The sequence below is a fragment of the Panthera uncia genome (assembly GCF_023721935.1).
Source record: "Panthera uncia isolate 11264 chromosome A3 unlocalized genomic scaffold, Puncia_PCG_1.0 HiC_scaffold_12, whole genome shotgun sequence".
NCBI lineage: Eukaryota > Metazoa > Chordata > Mammalia > Carnivora > Felidae > Panthera > Panthera uncia.
The window spans coordinates 21,345,783-21,364,323 of NW_026057579.1; the positions used below are offsets into that span (position 1 = coordinate 21,345,783).

Consider the following 18,541-nt stretch of genomic DNA (forward strand, 5'->3'; position numbering starts at 1 on the left):
TACCTCAAGTACTTGTCAATGGGCTGCAGGTTGTAAGGAAATTTAACTTTATCTGCCATTTCCTTCTGCCTTTGTTTCCCACATCAAATTCTATCAAACATTTAAGAAATTGTACCAATTGTCTACCATTTCTTTCAGAAAATAAAAGCAGAAGGGAACACTTCTAACTCATTCTATGAGGACAGCATGGCTCTACTGCCAAAATCAGACAAAGACATTTCAAGAAAGGGAAACTCAAACAGTATCTCTCATCAATATAGATGCAAAAATACTCAACAAAATATTAGCATTTCTAATCCAACATGTAAAAGGAATTATACACTGCAACCAAGTAGGATTTATTTCAGGTATGCAACGCTGATTCACCATGAGAAAATCAATTAATGTAATCCATCACATCCACACACTGAAGAAGAAAACTCATGACCATATCAACAGATGCAGAAAAAGCAGCTGACAATATCCAACACACACCCATGATAAAAACTCTCAGCAAATTAGGAACAGAGAAGAACTCTCTTAACTTGATAAAGAAAATCTACAAAAACCTACAGCTAACATACTTAATGATAAGAAACTAGATGCTTTCCTCCTAAGATCGGGACAAAGATGTCCCTCCTCACCACCCCTCTTCAATGCCATATTGGAAATCCTAGCAAAATCAGTAAGACAGATAAAAGAAATAAAAGGTATACAGAACGGGAAGGAGGAAGAAATAAAACTGTCTTTCTCTGCAGATGACAGGATTGTCTACACAGAGAATCCCAAATCATCATCAACAACAAACTCCTGGGACTAATAAGTAATTTTAGCAAAGTTGCAGAATACAAGATTAATATACAAAAACCAAGTGCTTTCTTATACACCAGCAATAACAACTGATATATGGAATTAAAAGCACAACAGTAGGGGCACCTAGCTGGTTCAGTTAGAAGAACATGTGACTCGAGTTTGGGGCTGTGGTTCAAGCACCACATTGGGTGTAGAGATTATTTAAAAAAATAAATTAATAATAATAATTATAATAATAATAATAAAGAAATAAAAGTTTAACACTATATGGAGTGCTTGGGTGGCTCAGTAGCTAAGCATCTGACTTCGGCTCAGGTCATGATCTCATGGTAAGTGAGTTCAAGCCCCGTGTCAGGCTCTGTGCTAACAGCTCAGAGCCTGGAGTCTGCTTCGGATTCTGTGTCTCCTTCTATCTCTGCCCCTCCCCACTCAAACTCTGTCACTCTCCCTCTCTCAAAAAATAAACATTAAAAAAAAAAAAAGTATAACGCTATATACATCACCATTTCTCAAACCTCACAGAACTGTACAATACAAAGAATGAACCCAATGTAAACTATAGTTGATAATAATGTATCAATATTGGTTCCCAGTTGTAGCAAAAAAAACTACACTAATACAAGATGTTAGTAACAGAAGAAACTGGGGGGGGGGGGGGGGGGTAGGGGATATGGGAACTGAGTATTTACTGCTCAATATTTATATAAAACTCTTAAAAATAAAGTTTATTAAAACAATTTTTAATGTTTATTTTTGAGAGAGAGAGACAGACAGAGTGTGAGCTGGGGAGGGGAAGAGAGAGAGAGGGAGACACAGATTCCAAAACAGGCTCCAGGCTCTGAGCTGTCAGCACAGAGCCCGACAAGGAGCTGGAACCCACAAACCACGAGATCGTGACCTGAGCCACAGTCAGACACTTAACCAACTGAGCTACCAGGCGCCTCCAAAACAAGGTTTATTAATAATATTTTTTAAAAATGGGGTGCCTGGATGGCTCAGTCGGTTAAACATCCGACTTCGGCTCAGGTCATGATCTTGCGGTTTGTGAGTTCGAGCCCCGCATCAGGCTCTGTGCTGACAGCTCAGAGCCTGGAGCCTGCTTCGGATTCTGTGTCTCCCTCTCTCTCTGCTCCTCCCCTGCTCGCACTCTGTCTCTGTCTCTCTCAAAAATAAATAAACGTTAAAAAAATTAAAAAATAGTATTTTTTAAAAAGAGTATGAAAGACATTCTTGGATGGAAAAAAATGAGAAAGTACACATTTAATTTTTCTTTATAATTCAAAGAATCTCTTTATATTGTACTATATATTAAGCTATAATGCAGCAAAAATCCCATGGGCATATGAATTTACCAGGACTTGCCTTAACACTAAAAGTATCCAGACAATGTTATTATTTCATCTATGTTCTCTACTTTGTCACCCTTTCCCTTGTCCCTATCCTCTTATGATACAAATGTCAATCCTCCTCTCTATAATGTGAAAACCAGATTATCAAAGTTGTTATAGCTAAGTAAAAAGTCTTGAAGTTTCAGGAATTCCTCTAATAATAAAAAGTATACAAGTTCAGGAAAGGGACTTTTAAACATCTATTTTGGCTTCTGACTTTCTCATTCACTACAGTGTTCTGAATAAATAACTAAATAAATATCTAAATAAATATTAGATATTTATCTAAATAAATATCTAAATAACTAAATAAATAAATATCAACTAGCTGTTGCCCAAATGGGTGAAGGATTTGCATCTGTGTATGCTTTATTGGAACACACAGTAAATACAGATCTTCACTATTTTATAGTCTTTGAAATACTGATATACTTAGGAAATCAGTCTTCATTTTGTTTTACTGGACTATTTTTTTTTTAATGTTCATTTATTTATTTTTGAGAGAGAGATGGGGGGCGGAGGAGAGAAAGACGGGGAAGAGGGGGAGGGAGGGAGGGAGGGAGGGAGGGAGAGGGAGAAAGAGAAAGAAAGAAACCCAATTAGGCCACGCTGTGTGCACAGAGCATGATCCGGGGCTTGAACTCACAAACCTCGAGAACATGACCTGAGCTGAAATCAAGAGTTGGACACTTAACTAACTGAACCACCCAGGTGCCCCTGGACTGCTACTTCTAAAAAAATCTATTTTTGTTACAAAAAATTTCTTTGTTACAACAAAAAGTATAAAATCTAATCCTAATCTTTTTTTTTTTTTTTTTTTTTTAATTTATTGTTGGGACAGAGAGAGACAGAGCATGAACGGGGGAGGGGCAGAGAGAGAGGGAGACACAGAATCGGAAACAGGCTCCAGGCTCCGAGCCATCAGCCCAGAGCCTGACGCGGGGCTCGAACTCACAGACCGCGAGATCGTGACCTGGCTGAAGTCGGACGCTTAACCGACTGCGCCACCCAGGCGCCCCTAATCCTAATCTTTTTATGTAGATACGTTACTAATTATTTAATTACACTCAAAGTACTGATACATATTACAACATGAATGAAACTTGAAAACATGTTAAAGAAGCCAATCACAAAAGACCACATATTGTGTAATTCCATTTATAAAATAAAAATGTCCAGAATAGGTAAATCTATAAAGATACAAAGTATACTGGTGGTTGTCAGGGGCAGGGTGTAGGAGAATGAGGTATGACTACTAATGGGTATGGTGATACAAACGTTATAAAATTGACTGTGGTGAAATTTGTGCAACTGTGAATGTACTAAAGCCTGTTGTATACTTTAAATGGATGAATCATATGGTATGTGAATTATGTCTCAATAAAGCTGCTGGGAAGAAAAAAAGTCCTAAGTTAAAATCAGTCATTCCATTTATTTTTGTGCAAGAAAGAGTTAATACAGCAGGCCTAGCTGCTGACTGGTATCCTTTGAAAGGTCTGCTTACTTTCCGTATGATTCTGGAAAAATTTTTTTAAGTTTATTTATTTATTTTGAGAGCGAGAAGGAGAGAGGCAGAGATGGAGAGAGAGAATCCTAAGCAAGCTCAATGCTGTCAGCCCAGAGCTCAACACAGGACTCTGTCTCATGAACTGTGAGATCATGACCTCATGAGCTGAAATCAAGACTCAAGACACTTAACCAGCTGAGCCACCTAGGTGCCCCTGAGTCTGGAATTTTAGTATGTGACTAGCTTCCAATAAAAACCCTAGCCTAGGCATGCCTAGGCTAGGCATCCTCTCAGCAAATCATTAAACCTGGGAGAGGTCTTAGAGGCCCCTGACACAATCTCACAATTATACAGTATCAAATACATAAAACAATAAGTAGTGAGAAAGTAACAAATAATATTTGTTTAGTACAGAAGCATTTACAAAGTATTTGTAAGTATGAAATAAATACTTGTCTGTCTCCTTAAATGGACTATGAATGGAAAAAATTTACTTCAAGTATTTAAAACAAACAGCATAATACAAAAATAAATATTTCACCTTAGATAAGTCAGAATAAAATATTCTACTAACTGGTAAGAACCATAGACTTTGCACCTACCATTTATGGAATCCCTGATATGTGCTCACTCTCTCTTTTTAAATATTTTTTTAACGTTTATTTATTATTAAGAGACAGAGAGAAAAAGCATGAGCATGGGAAGGGCAGAGAGAGGAGACACAGAATCCGAAGGAGGCTCCAGGCTCCGTCCTTTCAGCACAGAGTCCGTCCTGTGAGCACAGAGCCCAACGCGGGGCTCAAACTCACAAACCACAAGATCGTGAACTGAGCTGAAGTCAGACGCCCAACCGACTGAGCCACCCAGGTGCCCTTCTCACTCTCTTTAAAATAAAAATAAATTAAAACATAAATACATACGTATCTTTCAGGTACATACACATATGTATCTCCTGCCTCTGTTTTAGTTTTTATTTATTAATTTTTATTTTTATTTTAGAGACAGAGCGCAAGTTGGGGAGAGGGGCAGAGGAGGACAGAATCCCAAGCAGGCTCCACACTCAGCTCAGAGCCCGATGCAGCGCTTGATCCCATGACTCTGGGCTCATGACCTAAACTGAAATAAAGAGTCAGACACTCAACCAAGGAAGCCACCCAGGCCTGGTGCCTGCCCCACCCCCCGCCCGCCCCTCTGTTTTACCTCAGTTGCTCAAAGGCCAAAGAGATAGTGAGGACAGTGAAAGGATTCAAACTTAGGCTTATCTGACTCCAGAGCCATTTTATTTCCACTATGACTCTAAGACAGTACAACCCAAAAAAGTAAACAGTTCCTGGAATTTCTCACTTAAACAACAGAATATGCGACCAGAGAGAAATTTAACACTTTTTTTATTAATAATAAAAACATTTAGGGGTGCCTGGGTGGCTCAGTCGGGTGAGCGCCCGACTTTGGCTCAGGTCATGATCTCACAGTCCTTGAGTTCAAGCCCCACACTGGGCTCTGTGCTGATAGCTAGGAGCCTGGAACCTGCTTCAGATTCTGTGTCTCCCTCTCTCTCTGCCCCTCCCCCACTCGTGCTCTCTCTTTCTCGGTCAAAAATAAGTAAAAACATTAAAAAAAAATTTTTTTTAATAATAAAAACATTCAGTAACTTCATTAAAATCCATTCAACGCAGCTTTGAATAAAAATTTACTTTTTAAAGTACATTACCTTTAGTTTTTTAACTAAAAGAACTATAATGAAAACATCTATAGTTAGTGAAATGCAGCAAAAATAGAAACTTAGAAAGGCATTAATAACAGAAAATTCAAATTAACTTACCATTCTTCTTTGATACTTTCAAGGTTATCTACTTCTTTCATTCTCTTTTGCCTTACTGTAAAAGTAAAAATAAACAAAAGCTAAATTCCTCAATTTAGAATTTTAGATACATGTATTTTTATGCATGAATATTCTTTAACATAAATTATTAGGTACTCTTAAAGTAGCACTGCAAGGGTCTTAAGGACCTGAGTGACCAAACTTGAAGCTCTCATTTTCATCTACAAAGTATAAAAATAATAAAAAATAAATTCTGGAGTCTAATAATCTTCCAACAAAAGAAATATTTCTTAAAAATTATGGTAAAAAATTACAATGTGCCCTTTGGTTTAACAAACAAAAGTGAATGTAACATTCTTATTCTCATTCTTACAATTCCTTGGGGAAGCAAACTGACAAGATGTACAGTATACAATTCATTGGCATCAATTATATTTACAGTGTTCTATGGCCGCTGCCACTATCCATTTCCAAGAGTTTTTCAACTTCCCAAAAAGAAACTCTGTACCCATTAAACAATAATTCTTTATTCTTCTCTCTTCCCAGTCCCTAGCAATCTCTTTTCTACCTTCTGTCTCTATGAGTTTGCCTTGTATTCCACATAAATAGAATCATACAATATTTGTCCTTTTGTGTCTGGCTTATTTCACTTAACATAAACTCATACTTTTTACAGCTAAATAATATTCCATTGTATGTATATACATTTTGTTTACACATTAATCTGTTGACAGACATTTGGATTGTTTCCACCTCTTGGCTACTGTGAATAATTTTACATTCCTGCCAGAGTTCTAATTTCTCCACATCCTTGCCTTGTTGTTTTATTATTTTTTTAAGTAATATCCACACTCAACATGGTACTCAAACTCACAACCCCGAGATCAAGAGTAACATGCTCTACTAATGAGCCAGCCAGGCACACCGTACTTGCTATTTTCTTTTATTGAGGAATACCCATCCTACTAAAGTGGTATCTCATTGCGATTAGGGATGTTGAGCATCTTCTTCATGTGCTTACTGGTCATTCGTCTATACATATCTTCACTGGAGAAAGGTCTGTTCAAGTCCTTTACCCATTTTTTATTTATCTGTTTTATTTTTTATTTATTTTTGCCACTGTTTTTAAGTTGCAATTTTTTAGAACATATTTTAAGTAGTCTCTACACCCAACGTGGGGCTTGAACTCACATCCCTGAGATCGAGAGTCACATGCTCCACCAACTGAGCCAGCCAAGCATCCCGAGTTGCATTTTTCTCTATTCACCATTTGCTTGGCTGCTATACACCCTGGATTACTTTCCAGAGTTCTAAGTTGGTTCTAACAGTTACTGCTTGTTTTTCAATGTTTGTGTGGGAACATGAGCTTCAAACTGCTCATCTTGCCATTTTGCTGACATGACCCTCAATTTTAATTAAAAAAATTTTAACCTCAGACATATCTGGAAATTATCTTAGTTACAGTGACTCCACATGACTGTTTTATTAAAAGTCCATCTTTTCCTGGGGTGCCTGGATGGTTTAGTCAGTTGAGCGTCCCATTTTTGATTTCAGCTCAGGTCATGATCCCAGGATCTTGGGAGCCTTATGTTGGGCTCCTTGCTGAGTATAAAGCCTGTTTGGGAGGCTCTCTGAGTGTAGGGCCTCTCTTTGTCTCCCTCTGCCCCTCTCTTCTGCTCCCATATGCTCTCTCGCTCTAAAATAAAAATAAAAGAAAAAATAAAAGTCCACCTTTTCCTAAAAAAATACAATACAGTAAAAGAGTCCATCTTTTTCTGACTTTTTCCTTCAGATCTAACAGTATGGATTTGTGGATTTTTGTTTTTCAATGAGTTATAATTTATTAATATTATTTTGATTTTCCATTTCCCAGATTTGTCCAGTGGTGGCCCCTTCAAGGTGACTTCAATGTCCTTTTGCTACGTCTTCATAATTCTTTGAGCACTTTCTTATTTTCTGGAGCAAGCAGATGCTCCAAGATCATTTGTTCTTCCTCTGCCCCAGCCCTGGAATCAGACTTTTCTCTAAGGGGCCATGGCTACCCTTTTTTGTTGGAAAATTATATCAAGAAACCAAGATCTGAGTGTGTGTTGCTTCTCGTGTGTCAGTGCTTCCGGGACCTCTCAGTGGACAGATGGCTTGGACTACTTTAAACATTCATCTGTTTTGTTTCTTAACAATATTTTGTTACAAAGGCAAAACAATAATACAAAAAGTTTGGGGAAGACAGAAGATAATCCATAATTTTATTGCCTCCAGCAATAACTATTTAAACTTTTGTCTCTCCGTTTCTTCATATACATTCAAATGCATTATTAGTATATTAATAATTCTTATTTCCTGTATTTTTCATTTATGTGCTTTTTCCATTTGACTACATAAACTGCTTCGTAAATATTTTATTTTATTATTATTTTTTTAATGTTTATTTTTATTTTTGAGACTGAGAGAGACAGAGCATGAATGGGGGAGGGGCAGAGAGAGAGGGAGACACAGAATCAGAAGCAGGCTCCAGGCTCTGAGCCATCAGCCCAGAGCCTGATGCGGGGCTCGAACTCACGACCGTGAGATCGTGACCTGAGCTGAAGTCGGTCGCAACCGACTGAGCCACCCAGGCGCCCCCATAAATATTTTAAAGGACACATATTATCACATCAGGCAGTTATATACCATGACTATTGGGCATTTAGCTCACTTTCAATTTTTCCTAATAAATTCTGTGTATACAGCTAACTTTGTTGTTTCTTTAGATTCCTAGAGATGTGGAAAATCAGGGTCAAAAGATGAATATTTCTGCGACATGTAAATAGTGTACCTCTATTTAAAAACATAAGCAGATCCAGGGCACCTTGGTGGCTCATTTGGTTAAGTGTCCAACTCTCGATTTTGGCTCAGGTCATGATCTCATGGTTTGTGGATTTGAGCCGTGTTGGGTTCTGTTCTAACAGCATGGAGCCTGCTTGGGATTCTCTGTCTCCCCCGTCTCCCCCTGCCTGCTTGCTCTCTCCCCCAAAAATAAATAAATAAAATAAACATAAAAAAATAAAGTAAAATAAAAATTTAAGCACATCTGAATAGAAGGCAAATATGCTAATAGCCACTGAAGATCCACCAGACCTATCCTAAAAATCTCCCAAGTACCTTGAGGTGAATTTAATCTGGTAAGTGAGGATCTGGCAGCAGCCAGATAAAATCAGTCTGACTTCCTGCTGCTAATGGAGCTGTGCCATAACCACAGCAACTTGTGTTGAGCACTAATTCCCACTTAGCGTCTGTGCTGCTAGGAATTAAAGTAGGATAGTGGAATCTGCTCTGGAAAATATCCTATCATTGAAAGTTGTTTTAAATACCTCTAATTTTAATTATGAATTGACTAGGAGTTGATGGAAAATTTCTTTGTTGGCCTTGTCATGAGAAAATTGTGAAAAATTCTGTAAGACAAGGAGAAACTGAAAGGGAAGGAAAAAGGAGGAAACACAATGGGGCTGAGGAGTGAGTACAGAATATAAAGAAAGCAAAGGACAGCACCTTCAAGGCCATCCCCAACAGTAACTTCACACTCTGCCTTGTAGCTAGAGGGCAAGGTAGGATTCATGAAAGCCACACCATCTGAGAGGATGGCATCCAACAACTAAAGCAAACTGGATGACTCTATTATCACAAGTGAGCTATTCTATATTTCCAAAAGACTTCTGCAATGCTCTTCAAAATTATTCCCTAGACCTACAGCTGTGTTGGACAAATTCTGTGTATACAGCTTACTTGGTTGTTCTTTCAAAGGATCTTAGTCAATATTTATTAAATTAAATATATACATATTATGTATGTATATACGTATATATACGTATATACGTATATATATTTAATAAATATATTAAACATATATGTATATATTAAACATAAGGCACTGAATTAGGCATTCGAGTTACAAATAAAACAGACAAGAAAATTTTTTTATATCATTAATTTATAACATCTTAAATAGATTATATGAGTAAACTATAGGCGTTAAAAATGCAGCCATAAAAATGATTGTTAGGGGCGCCTGGGTGGCTCAGTTGGTAAGGTGTCTGACTCTTGATTTCGGCTCATGGGTCGTAAGACAGAGCCCCACGTCAGGCTATGAGCTGACAGCGCGGAGCCTGCTTGGGATTCTCTCTCTCACTCTCTCTCTGACCTTCCCCTGCTCGTGCATGTATGCTCTCTCTCAAAATAAATAAACTTTAAAAAAAAAGCTTTAAAAAATTGACTGTTAAATGTAAGATATAATATTGTCAATATTCTTTTGAGTTTGCAATGTTTATTATAGTTATTAGACAAATATGAACATACCATCTCTGGACCAAGGATGAACCTGAGGTCTAAAGGGGGAAAAAATAGTGTGTATTTTTACTTATTGTATGGAAAAAAATGAGCTAAAACTATTAAAAGAATGTGAGAAGGTAAAAGGGGTAAACAAAAGATGGCTAAAATGGTTATCTATCCTAATAGCAATATGAAAAGCAATGTTCAAAATTAATAACTCAAAATGTACATTGTAAAGAAATACGACTGTACATAACAGAAGAAACAGCTATGAGTTCAAAGTAGTTGTACTTAGAGAAAGAATAGGTGCATTTTTAGGTTTCTAACACTACTGTCTTTTAAACTATGTGTATATATTATTTTGATTTAAAAAATTAAAAAGCAGAGGCACTTGGGTGGCTCAATCAGTAAAGCATAAGACTTTGGCTCAGGTCACGATCTCATGGTTTTGTAAGTTCAAGCCCCGCATCAGGCTCTTGCACTGACAGTATGGAGCCTGCCTGGGATTCTCTCTCTCCCTCTATGCCCCTCCTCCACTTGCACACACGCTTGCACTCTCTCCCTCTCAAAATAAATAAACTTTAAAAAAAATTTTTTTTAAGTAGGAAACAAATTAAAAACATATTCAGAAAACCAGAATTTCATGCTCACTAATTTTTTCTCCTAAGACTTTGTCCTTCTTCAAATCTCATACTTCTAAAACTAATTGCTTTCCTTTAAAACAATTCTTTCTTTTCAGGCACCCAACTTCCAACTTCAGTTCAGGACATGATCTCGCAATTTGTGGGTTTGAGCCCCACATTGGGCTCTCTGCTGTCAGCACAGAGCCAGCTTAGTATCCTCTGTCCCCCTCTCTCTGCACCTCCCCCACTTGTGCCTGCACTCTCTCCCTTTCTCTTTAATAAACTTAAAAAAAAAAAAAAATTCTTCCCTTTCTGAGGCACCTGGGTGGCTCAGTGGGTTAAGCAACCGACTTTGGCTCAGGTCATGATTTCACCGTTTGTGGGTTCGAGCCCTGTGACGGGCTCTGTGCTGACCGCTCAGAGCCTGGAGCCTGTTCAGATTCTGGGTCTCCCTCTCTGTCTACCCCTCCCCTGCTCATTCACTGTCTCTGTCTCTAAAAAATAAATAAATGTCAAAAATAAATAATAAAACATACAAAAAACAGAGAAAAACATAAAACACCCACCCCAACCATTCAGAGGTCAGGAAAGTTTTAATTTGGACTTATTTACTTCTTTTTTAAGAAATAAAGCATTATATGGGGCGCCTGGGTGGCTCAGTCGGTTGCATCCGACTTCAGCTCAGGTCACGATCTCGCGGTCCGTGAGTTCGAGCCCCGCTTCAGGCTCTGGGCTGATGGCTCAGAGCCTGGAGCCTGCTTCTGATTCTGTGTCTCCCTCTCTCTCTGCCCCTCCCCCGTTCATGCTCTGTCTCTGTCTCAAAAATAAATAAACATTAAAAAAAAAAAAAGAAATAAAGCATTATAGAATTGAATACAATTTCACTTAAAAATTAAATGGTATGTCTTAAATATGTGCATTTCATTGCATATTAATTATACCTAAATAAAGCTGTTAAAAACATTAAAAAATGTAGAGCCAAAGATTCCAACCCTCGTGGACATTACATCCTGGTGGTGCTGTTTTTCACTTGACAGTTTTCTAACATTATTTTCAACTACTCTAAATAATCCCTTAGTTTGGATATGATCCTTACTGTCTCATAAACACTTATTATACTTTTTTGTTCATACATAACCATCCTTGTGGGCATTCAAATCCTAACTATCCTTCAAGTCACAGCTCAAGATCCTTGTCTACCATAAACTGTTTCTTTTCGTTAAGAAATACGACTGTACAGGGGCGCCTGGGTGGCTCAGTCGGTTGAGCGTCCGACTTCGGCTCAGGTCATGATCTCACAGTCTGTGGGTTCGAGCCCCGCATCGGGCTCTGTGCTGACAGCTCAGAGCCTGGAGCCTGTTTCAGATTCTGTGTCTCCCTCTTTCTCTGACCCTCCCCTGTTCATGCTCTCTCTCTGTCTCAAAAATAAATGTTAAAAAAAAAAAAATTAAGAAATACGACTGTACATATCAGAAGAAACAGCTATGAGTTCAAAGTAGTTGTACTTAGAGAAAAATAATGGGTGCATTTTTAGGTTTTATAAAGGTAAAATATTTTTAAATGTTTATTTTTGAGAGAGAGAGCTCGAGATGGGGAGGGACAGAGAGAGAAGGAGACCGACAATCCAAAGCAGGCTCTGGCTGACAGAAACCTTGAACTCAAGAACTGTGAGATCCATGACCTAAGCTGAAGTCCGATGCCCAACCAACTAAGACACCCAGGAGCCCCAAGTAAGATATTACACCTGTACTAATACTCCTCTCCTAAAGCATGTAGATTTTTGGTATTTAAGTCATATTATCTGATACTGATTCCTGTTGTTTCTTTTGTGTTTTTTAGTTGCCTCTACTGGATCCAAGAACCTTGAGAACAGGTATGGTGACTTACACATTTTGTGTTTCTTCCAAGTGCCTAGCTGAGTGCAAACCAAAGAGGAGCCATCCCTAAAGTATGTCACTATGTTTCCCTTTAACAGGTTATTGCTCTCTAGCAAACTGCTAATATTTTTCATCATTTCATAATTATAAGCTACTAATAAATGGGTTTTATTTGTTTTATGAAAGCAATAGAGAATGAAGAAGACCTTGTATTCAAACTGACTTGTACTGGAGTACTGGGTACATCATTTTTGAGCTGGGTGAGTTCATCGTTATTTACCTTCTCTAAGCTCCAGTTGCCTAAACCTGTAACACAGGGATGACTGTCATCCTCACAAGCTTGTTTTGAGGAGTAGAATACTAAGAATACGATAATGTTTGCTCCTTTTTCTTTTCTGATCCCTCCGTCATAATCTGTTACAAGGACTGGTAAGAATCATTTTCTGGCTTAGTGTTAAGTTTCAATTTCAACATGGCTATGAAACTTTAGTTTTGATTTCACTAATGAAACTTTTAAAAACGCTTATATATTTACTGAACCTTCCACCACCGTGTACAAGGCTCTGGTTTAGAACTAATGAAAGAAGGGTTAATAGCACAGAGTCTACACTATCAGGGAGTTTACAGACTAACAAGAAAAAAATATACCGAATTACTGATTGCAAACATGGCATAGAATTATTAAGTAAAAACTGAATCTAAAATAGATATAAAGGCACCGGTATTTCAATATTTCCTACCATAATCAGTAATATGTAAATAAGCCATGTAAAATCTATTTATATCAACTGAGTGAGCTTCTACAATCATCAGTCATGGGACACAAATGAACTGAAGTCATGTACTATACTACAGAGAATTTAAAAAGCCACCTGACAAATGTCTAAGTCACCGGCATGAAGCTCAGTATCAGAAGGGACAGAGGAATCGAATTTCCTTCATTTTGCTTCAGTTTGCTTCCAATTAGTACCACTACCATCTTATATTTGTATTGTGTATCACAGTTTACCAAACACCTTCCCAATTATTACCCCACTTACTCCCAACAACTGCAGTTATAAAATCAGTCAGGAGACAGAGGAGATTGAGCTTTTTGGAACATATCCACCGAAAGGAAAACCCAGTCAAAATAGATTTAGACTACCAAGAAAAAGTCCTTTCAATGTATACATTAAAATTCAAACAAAAAATTTGCATAATACTGATTTTACTTATGTTTTGTAAACATACATGACAGGCTACTTTTTTTTTTTTTTTAAGATTAAGGTTTTGTATCAAGATATTATACCACTGGGTATGCTATCTTTATGCAGAAGCTGAAGTTTCTCCTTAAGGATAAAGCCATTCCTGGCATTAAACACAGGGCAAAGGAACCGATGGATCACATTTCAGTGGGTTCTTTTCACTTCGCTCTTCAGGTCTCCAAACCTCCAAGAGCAAACTATGGTAGCATCAAAATCAAACACTTTAAAAGACAGTTTATTTGTGTATTTAGTGAATTCTAGTTAACTATTAAATAAAAATTCAAAAATTACAGGAAGTTTGAGCTTATCTTAGTTGCAATCACAGTACTTGAAAAAAAAAAATACATATTTGTCTTCTTCTAGAAGAACTGTTAATGTGGAAGTTCTGTGCTCCCAAGGATCAAAGTGATAGTGACAAAAGTAATTTAAATGAGAAATTCTAGGGGGAAGGGGACACTTTGGCAGAGATTGTCAAGGTCACTGAGGCAGCCATACTTTGACATCAAGACATTCTCATTCCAGGGCTCCATACTGAAGTGTTATCTACCTTGCAATACCCAGCTCAAATACAATTTCCCCTGGAAAACCTTCCACAATTACTCTGAAAGACGGAAACATAAAATTATTAACACAGAGAGGAGAGATCAGCTATGTACCCTTAGGACACATACTATCTTAACAGTCACAACTCTAGGACCAAATATCACCTCTTGGTGGTTTTCTCCCATCCATTCCCATCCCCATACAATGCAGTTTCTACACAGAAAGTTTTCTTTTTTTCTTTTCTTTTTCAAGTAAATGCTACTCCTAACATGGGGCTCGAACTCACAACCCTGAGATCAAGGGTTCCCTGCTCTACCACAGAGCCAGCCAGGAGCTCCCAGGGTTGACTTTTTAAGATACAAATTTGACTGAGGAGCACCTGGCTGCTCCCTGGTTGAGCATGCAACTCTTGACCTCAGGATTGTAAGTTTGAGCCCTGCGCTGGGTGTAGAGTATTCCTTAAAAATAAAATCTTAAGGAAAAAAAAAAAAAAAAAAGACTGCAATTTAACTGCTTAAAACCCTTCAATGACCACCCATGCTCTTCAAATAAGGTCCACATATGTTGGGTAATATTACAGAGTTCACTGTACTCTTCTCTCACTATATTTGAGTGATTTGAAAATTTTGCTATGAAAGTTTAAGAGACGGGTGCTGGTTGGCTCAGTAGGTTGGGTAGCTGACTTCAGGTCATGATCCTGCACTCTGTGGGTTCAAGCCCTGTGCTGTCAGCTCAGAGCCTGGAGCCTGCTTCAGATTCTGTGTGTCTCCCTCTCTCTCAGCTCCTCCCCCACTCACACTGTCTCTCAAAAATAAACATTAAAACAAATTTTTAAAAAAAGTTTAAGAGAAAGAAATAAACAGCCGGTCCCAAATCCCTAACACTGCTTAAAGGACCTGGCATTGTATCTCTGGCTCCCTTTTGCATTCTACACTCAATCCAACTGCTGTGACCTTTCAGTTGGGTACACTTCCCCAGCCTCCTTCAGTGGAATAGATTCCACTTTCTTCCCTCCTTTGGGAGTTACCTTCACCTAATTCCTATTTACCCATAATATGTTAGCTGGTAGACTGCTTTCCTAAGAAAACTTTACCTGACTTTCCCAGCTGGTTATCCACTTGTTACATATTCTCACAACCTGCTACATTCTTTCTTTTTAAGCCTCTATGTAGGTTTATTGGTATTTACAGTTGAGCCTTGAACAATACAGGTTTGAGCTATGCAGGACTACATATATGCAGTTTTTTTTTTTTTTATGAACACAGTACATTACTGTAAATGTATTTTCTCTTATGGTTTTCTTCATAACATTTTCTTTCCTCTAGCTTACTTTATTGTAAGAATACAACATAATGCATATAATACACAAAATGGTGTTAATCAACTATTTACATTATTGGTAAGGCTTTTGGTCAACAGGTTATTAGTAGTTAAGTTTTTGGGTAATCAGAATTCATACAGATTTTCACCGTGTGGGGGTTGGCACCCCTAACAGTCCCACCATTGTTCAAGGGGCAACTGATACTTGTGTGATTAGTTGTTTAATATGTTCCCCCCAATAACAATGTAAAGTCCATAAGCAAAATCTATAGAGGTCACCATAGTATTGTGGGCACTCACCATACAGTAGGTGTTAAAAAATTCTGCATGACAAATTAAGTAACATTAAATATTGGGTAAAGTATCCATGTATTTATCGCAGTGCAGGGCTAAGAGTCAGTTCTCAATACTTTCTGTTATACCGTATTCTGCCTTGTATCATTATTATTCGCGTGCTTAATCACTCCCTCCAGCCTGCACACCATTCGTACCCGTTTTTGGACGCCAACACTAACTTTAGTGGTATAAACAGGTGCTCAATATTCACTGAGTTTAACTGCCTTTAAAATCAATACGCCTTTTAGCATATTTACATAGAAGACGCAACATCAACTTAAAGAGCTTTCCCCATTAAAAACTAAACTGTAATTCAAAAACTTATAAACACTCCCCAAACACACTTGAGCCATGACTTTAAAACAGGGAGGCCGATGTTCACGTCGTTTACACAATGTCACACTTCACAGTTTCACACTGACATCAAAAAGACTGTCAGTTTCCTGTTTTTCTTTTCCACCATCTCAAATTAAGTACGAAGAAATCGATGCTGGACACCACTCTAACGTTCCTGATTGCTAACAAGAAACTGCGAGTGAAAAAGAAAAAGACGCACACTTTTAAAAAATGAAACCTGGAAAACAGCGAACACGAAACCTACAAAAGAGTGTTGTGGGAGACTGGTAACGAAGCTACGTAAGAAACGGCCACCGCAAACAAACGTGCCATTTCGGCACAGTGCTCCTGCAGGGCACGTCTTTGGAAATGGGGGCATGCGAACGCTCCTAACTCGAAGTTTCCGAGTACCGTCAGAACGGAAGCCCTCCGCTATGCTCTTCCGCAGGAAGCAAGCGCAGGCTGCAGGCCCGAGTCACACGGCTCACCTGCGCTGGCCAGGAGTCTCGCCCCGGCCGCCGCCGCCGCCGCCGCCAGCGTCGCCGAAACCGTCCGGATCCAGGGCCCACCGAGACCAACACCCAGACAAGCGCCACGGCTCAGCCGGACCCAACGACCCCAGCGCCCCCGCCCGGGAAACGCCGGCCCACGCCCGGCGGCCAGCGGATGCCCCGGCCCCTCGCCCGGCCGAACGCGGCGCAGCCCCAGCACACTCACCTCTGGGCGTGGCCGCCTCGCGGCCTCGTCCTCAGTTGGCTCGGGGGCCGCGGGCGCCACCGCTGCTGTCGGGCTGGAGGCCCTCAGACCCGCTGAGGCTCCCGGGCCGCGCAGCCGGCACCCGGCCCGCCTCCCGGGGTCTCCGCCGCCCGGCGCCGAGCGCGCGCCGAGCTGGCTCTGCGCAGCCCCGAGAGCGCGCGCGCGGGAGGGCGGGGCCGGCAGCCGCCACCGCCTCAGGCCTCGGCGTTACCGGAGCTCATGGCGGCCGCCGCCTGCCTGCACCCGGCGCCTCCGCTAGCTGCCTTTTGACCCCGCGCGGAACATGCTGGCTGCGACGTGTGGGCTCCACTGAGAGCCCAGCTGCTGCCTCCCTCTGTACCTCCTCAGCCTCTGATTGACTACGCGGAGAGATTTCCCTGCATTCCCACAATGTGGAACTTTACCCGAGCTCTGTGATTCTGGAAAGCGACCGTTTAAGAAATCCCTCCACCCTTTTGTGTTCCTGAAATGGTTTTCTGCAAGGAACCGCCTTTCCCCGTGTGACTCATATATGACTCACGTGTGCCCCCTTGTTCACCTGTGACGGATCAGACACAGACCCTCCCAATTCCCTTATTCTTTTGCCTCATAAATGATTAGCCGAACCGACTGCACTCACTGAGCGATCTGGACAAAATACCAGCTACCGTCACTCGACCAAACTTTAGCCAACTTCTCTCCTTCCACCAGGCCCCTAAACTTTGACCCACCCTCCGCCTGAGCCAGTCAACAGCCCCTTCTAATCCACCACTCTTGAAAATCTGGGTCCACGTCCGAGTGAAACACTGAAGTGCTGTGTGATCACCCTCCACCCGTTCCTCCCACTTCCGCACACCCAGGTCTTTCTAGTCTTTGTTCCCTCCTCCCTGTGAGAGAAAAGCCCTTTTCTGATTTACCTTGGAGACAGTTGCAGATCTCAGGGTCAGAGTTCCCCTATGGAAATAGTCACCCCTCCCCACTAGTGAAGCTGCCATAGTCTAAGTACCTCATATAAGTGGAGTCATACAATATTTATCTTTTTGGGTCTGGCCTTATTTCACTTAGTGTTGTTTTCAAGGTTCATCCATGTCACAGGTATCAGAGTTTATTCTTTTTTATGCTGAATAATATTCCGTTGCATGTATATGCCATTTTTTGTTTATTCATGCATCTGCTGATGGACATTTGGATTGTTTCCACATTTTGGCTGCTGTGAACAATGACGCTGTGAACATTGGTGTACAAGTATCTGATTAAGTCTCTTGCTTTTAGTTCTTTAGTATATATCTAGAGGTGGAATTGCTGGCTCGTGTGGGTTGTTAAGCTTTTTGAGGAAATGCCAAACTGTTTTCTACGATAAGTATACCATCTTATATTCCTATCAGCAATGCATGTGCATTCCAGTTTCTCCATACCCTTGACAGCACTTGTTATTTTCCATTTTTGTTTTTTGGATTTTTTTTTTTTTTATAAGAGCTATCCTAATTCGTGTGAAGTGGTTGGTATTCATTGTGGTTTTCATTTTTATTTCCCTCCTGACAGTGATGTTGAGCATTTTTTCATGTGCTTATTGACCATTTGTATATCTTTGGGGAAATATCTAATCAAGTCCTTTGCCCATTATTATTTATCTATTTATTTATTTTAAGCAAACTCTGTGACCAACCTGGGGTTTGATTTCACAACCCTGAGATCAAGAGTCCCATGCTCTTC

At 39.7% G+C, this 18,541-nt stretch overlaps 1 protein-coding gene across 2 annotated transcripts in view; it reads right to left on the reverse strand.

The window, feature by feature from the left end:
• UBXN2A (UBX domain protein 2A) overlaps nt 1-17,304 on the reverse strand; it is a 45,964-nt gene extending 28,660 nt beyond the window's left edge. Inside the window, exons 1-2 of one of the 2 annotated variants that reach the window (XM_049652472.1) lie at nt 16,811-17,304; nt 5,510-5,564 (exon numbers count right to left, since the gene is read on the reverse strand). In XM_049652472.1, the coding sequence (XP_049508429.1) occupies nt 5,510-5,550 (41 nt within the window). In that variant the 5' untranslated portion in view covers nt 5,551-5,564; nt 16,811-17,304. Of the gene's footprint in view, nt 1-5,509; nt 5,565-16,581; nt 16,680-16,810 lie in introns of those variants that run through there. The other variant, XM_049652473.1, reaches the window with a different exon arrangement.
• Between the last annotated feature and the right edge of the window lie 1,237 nt (nt 17,305-18,541).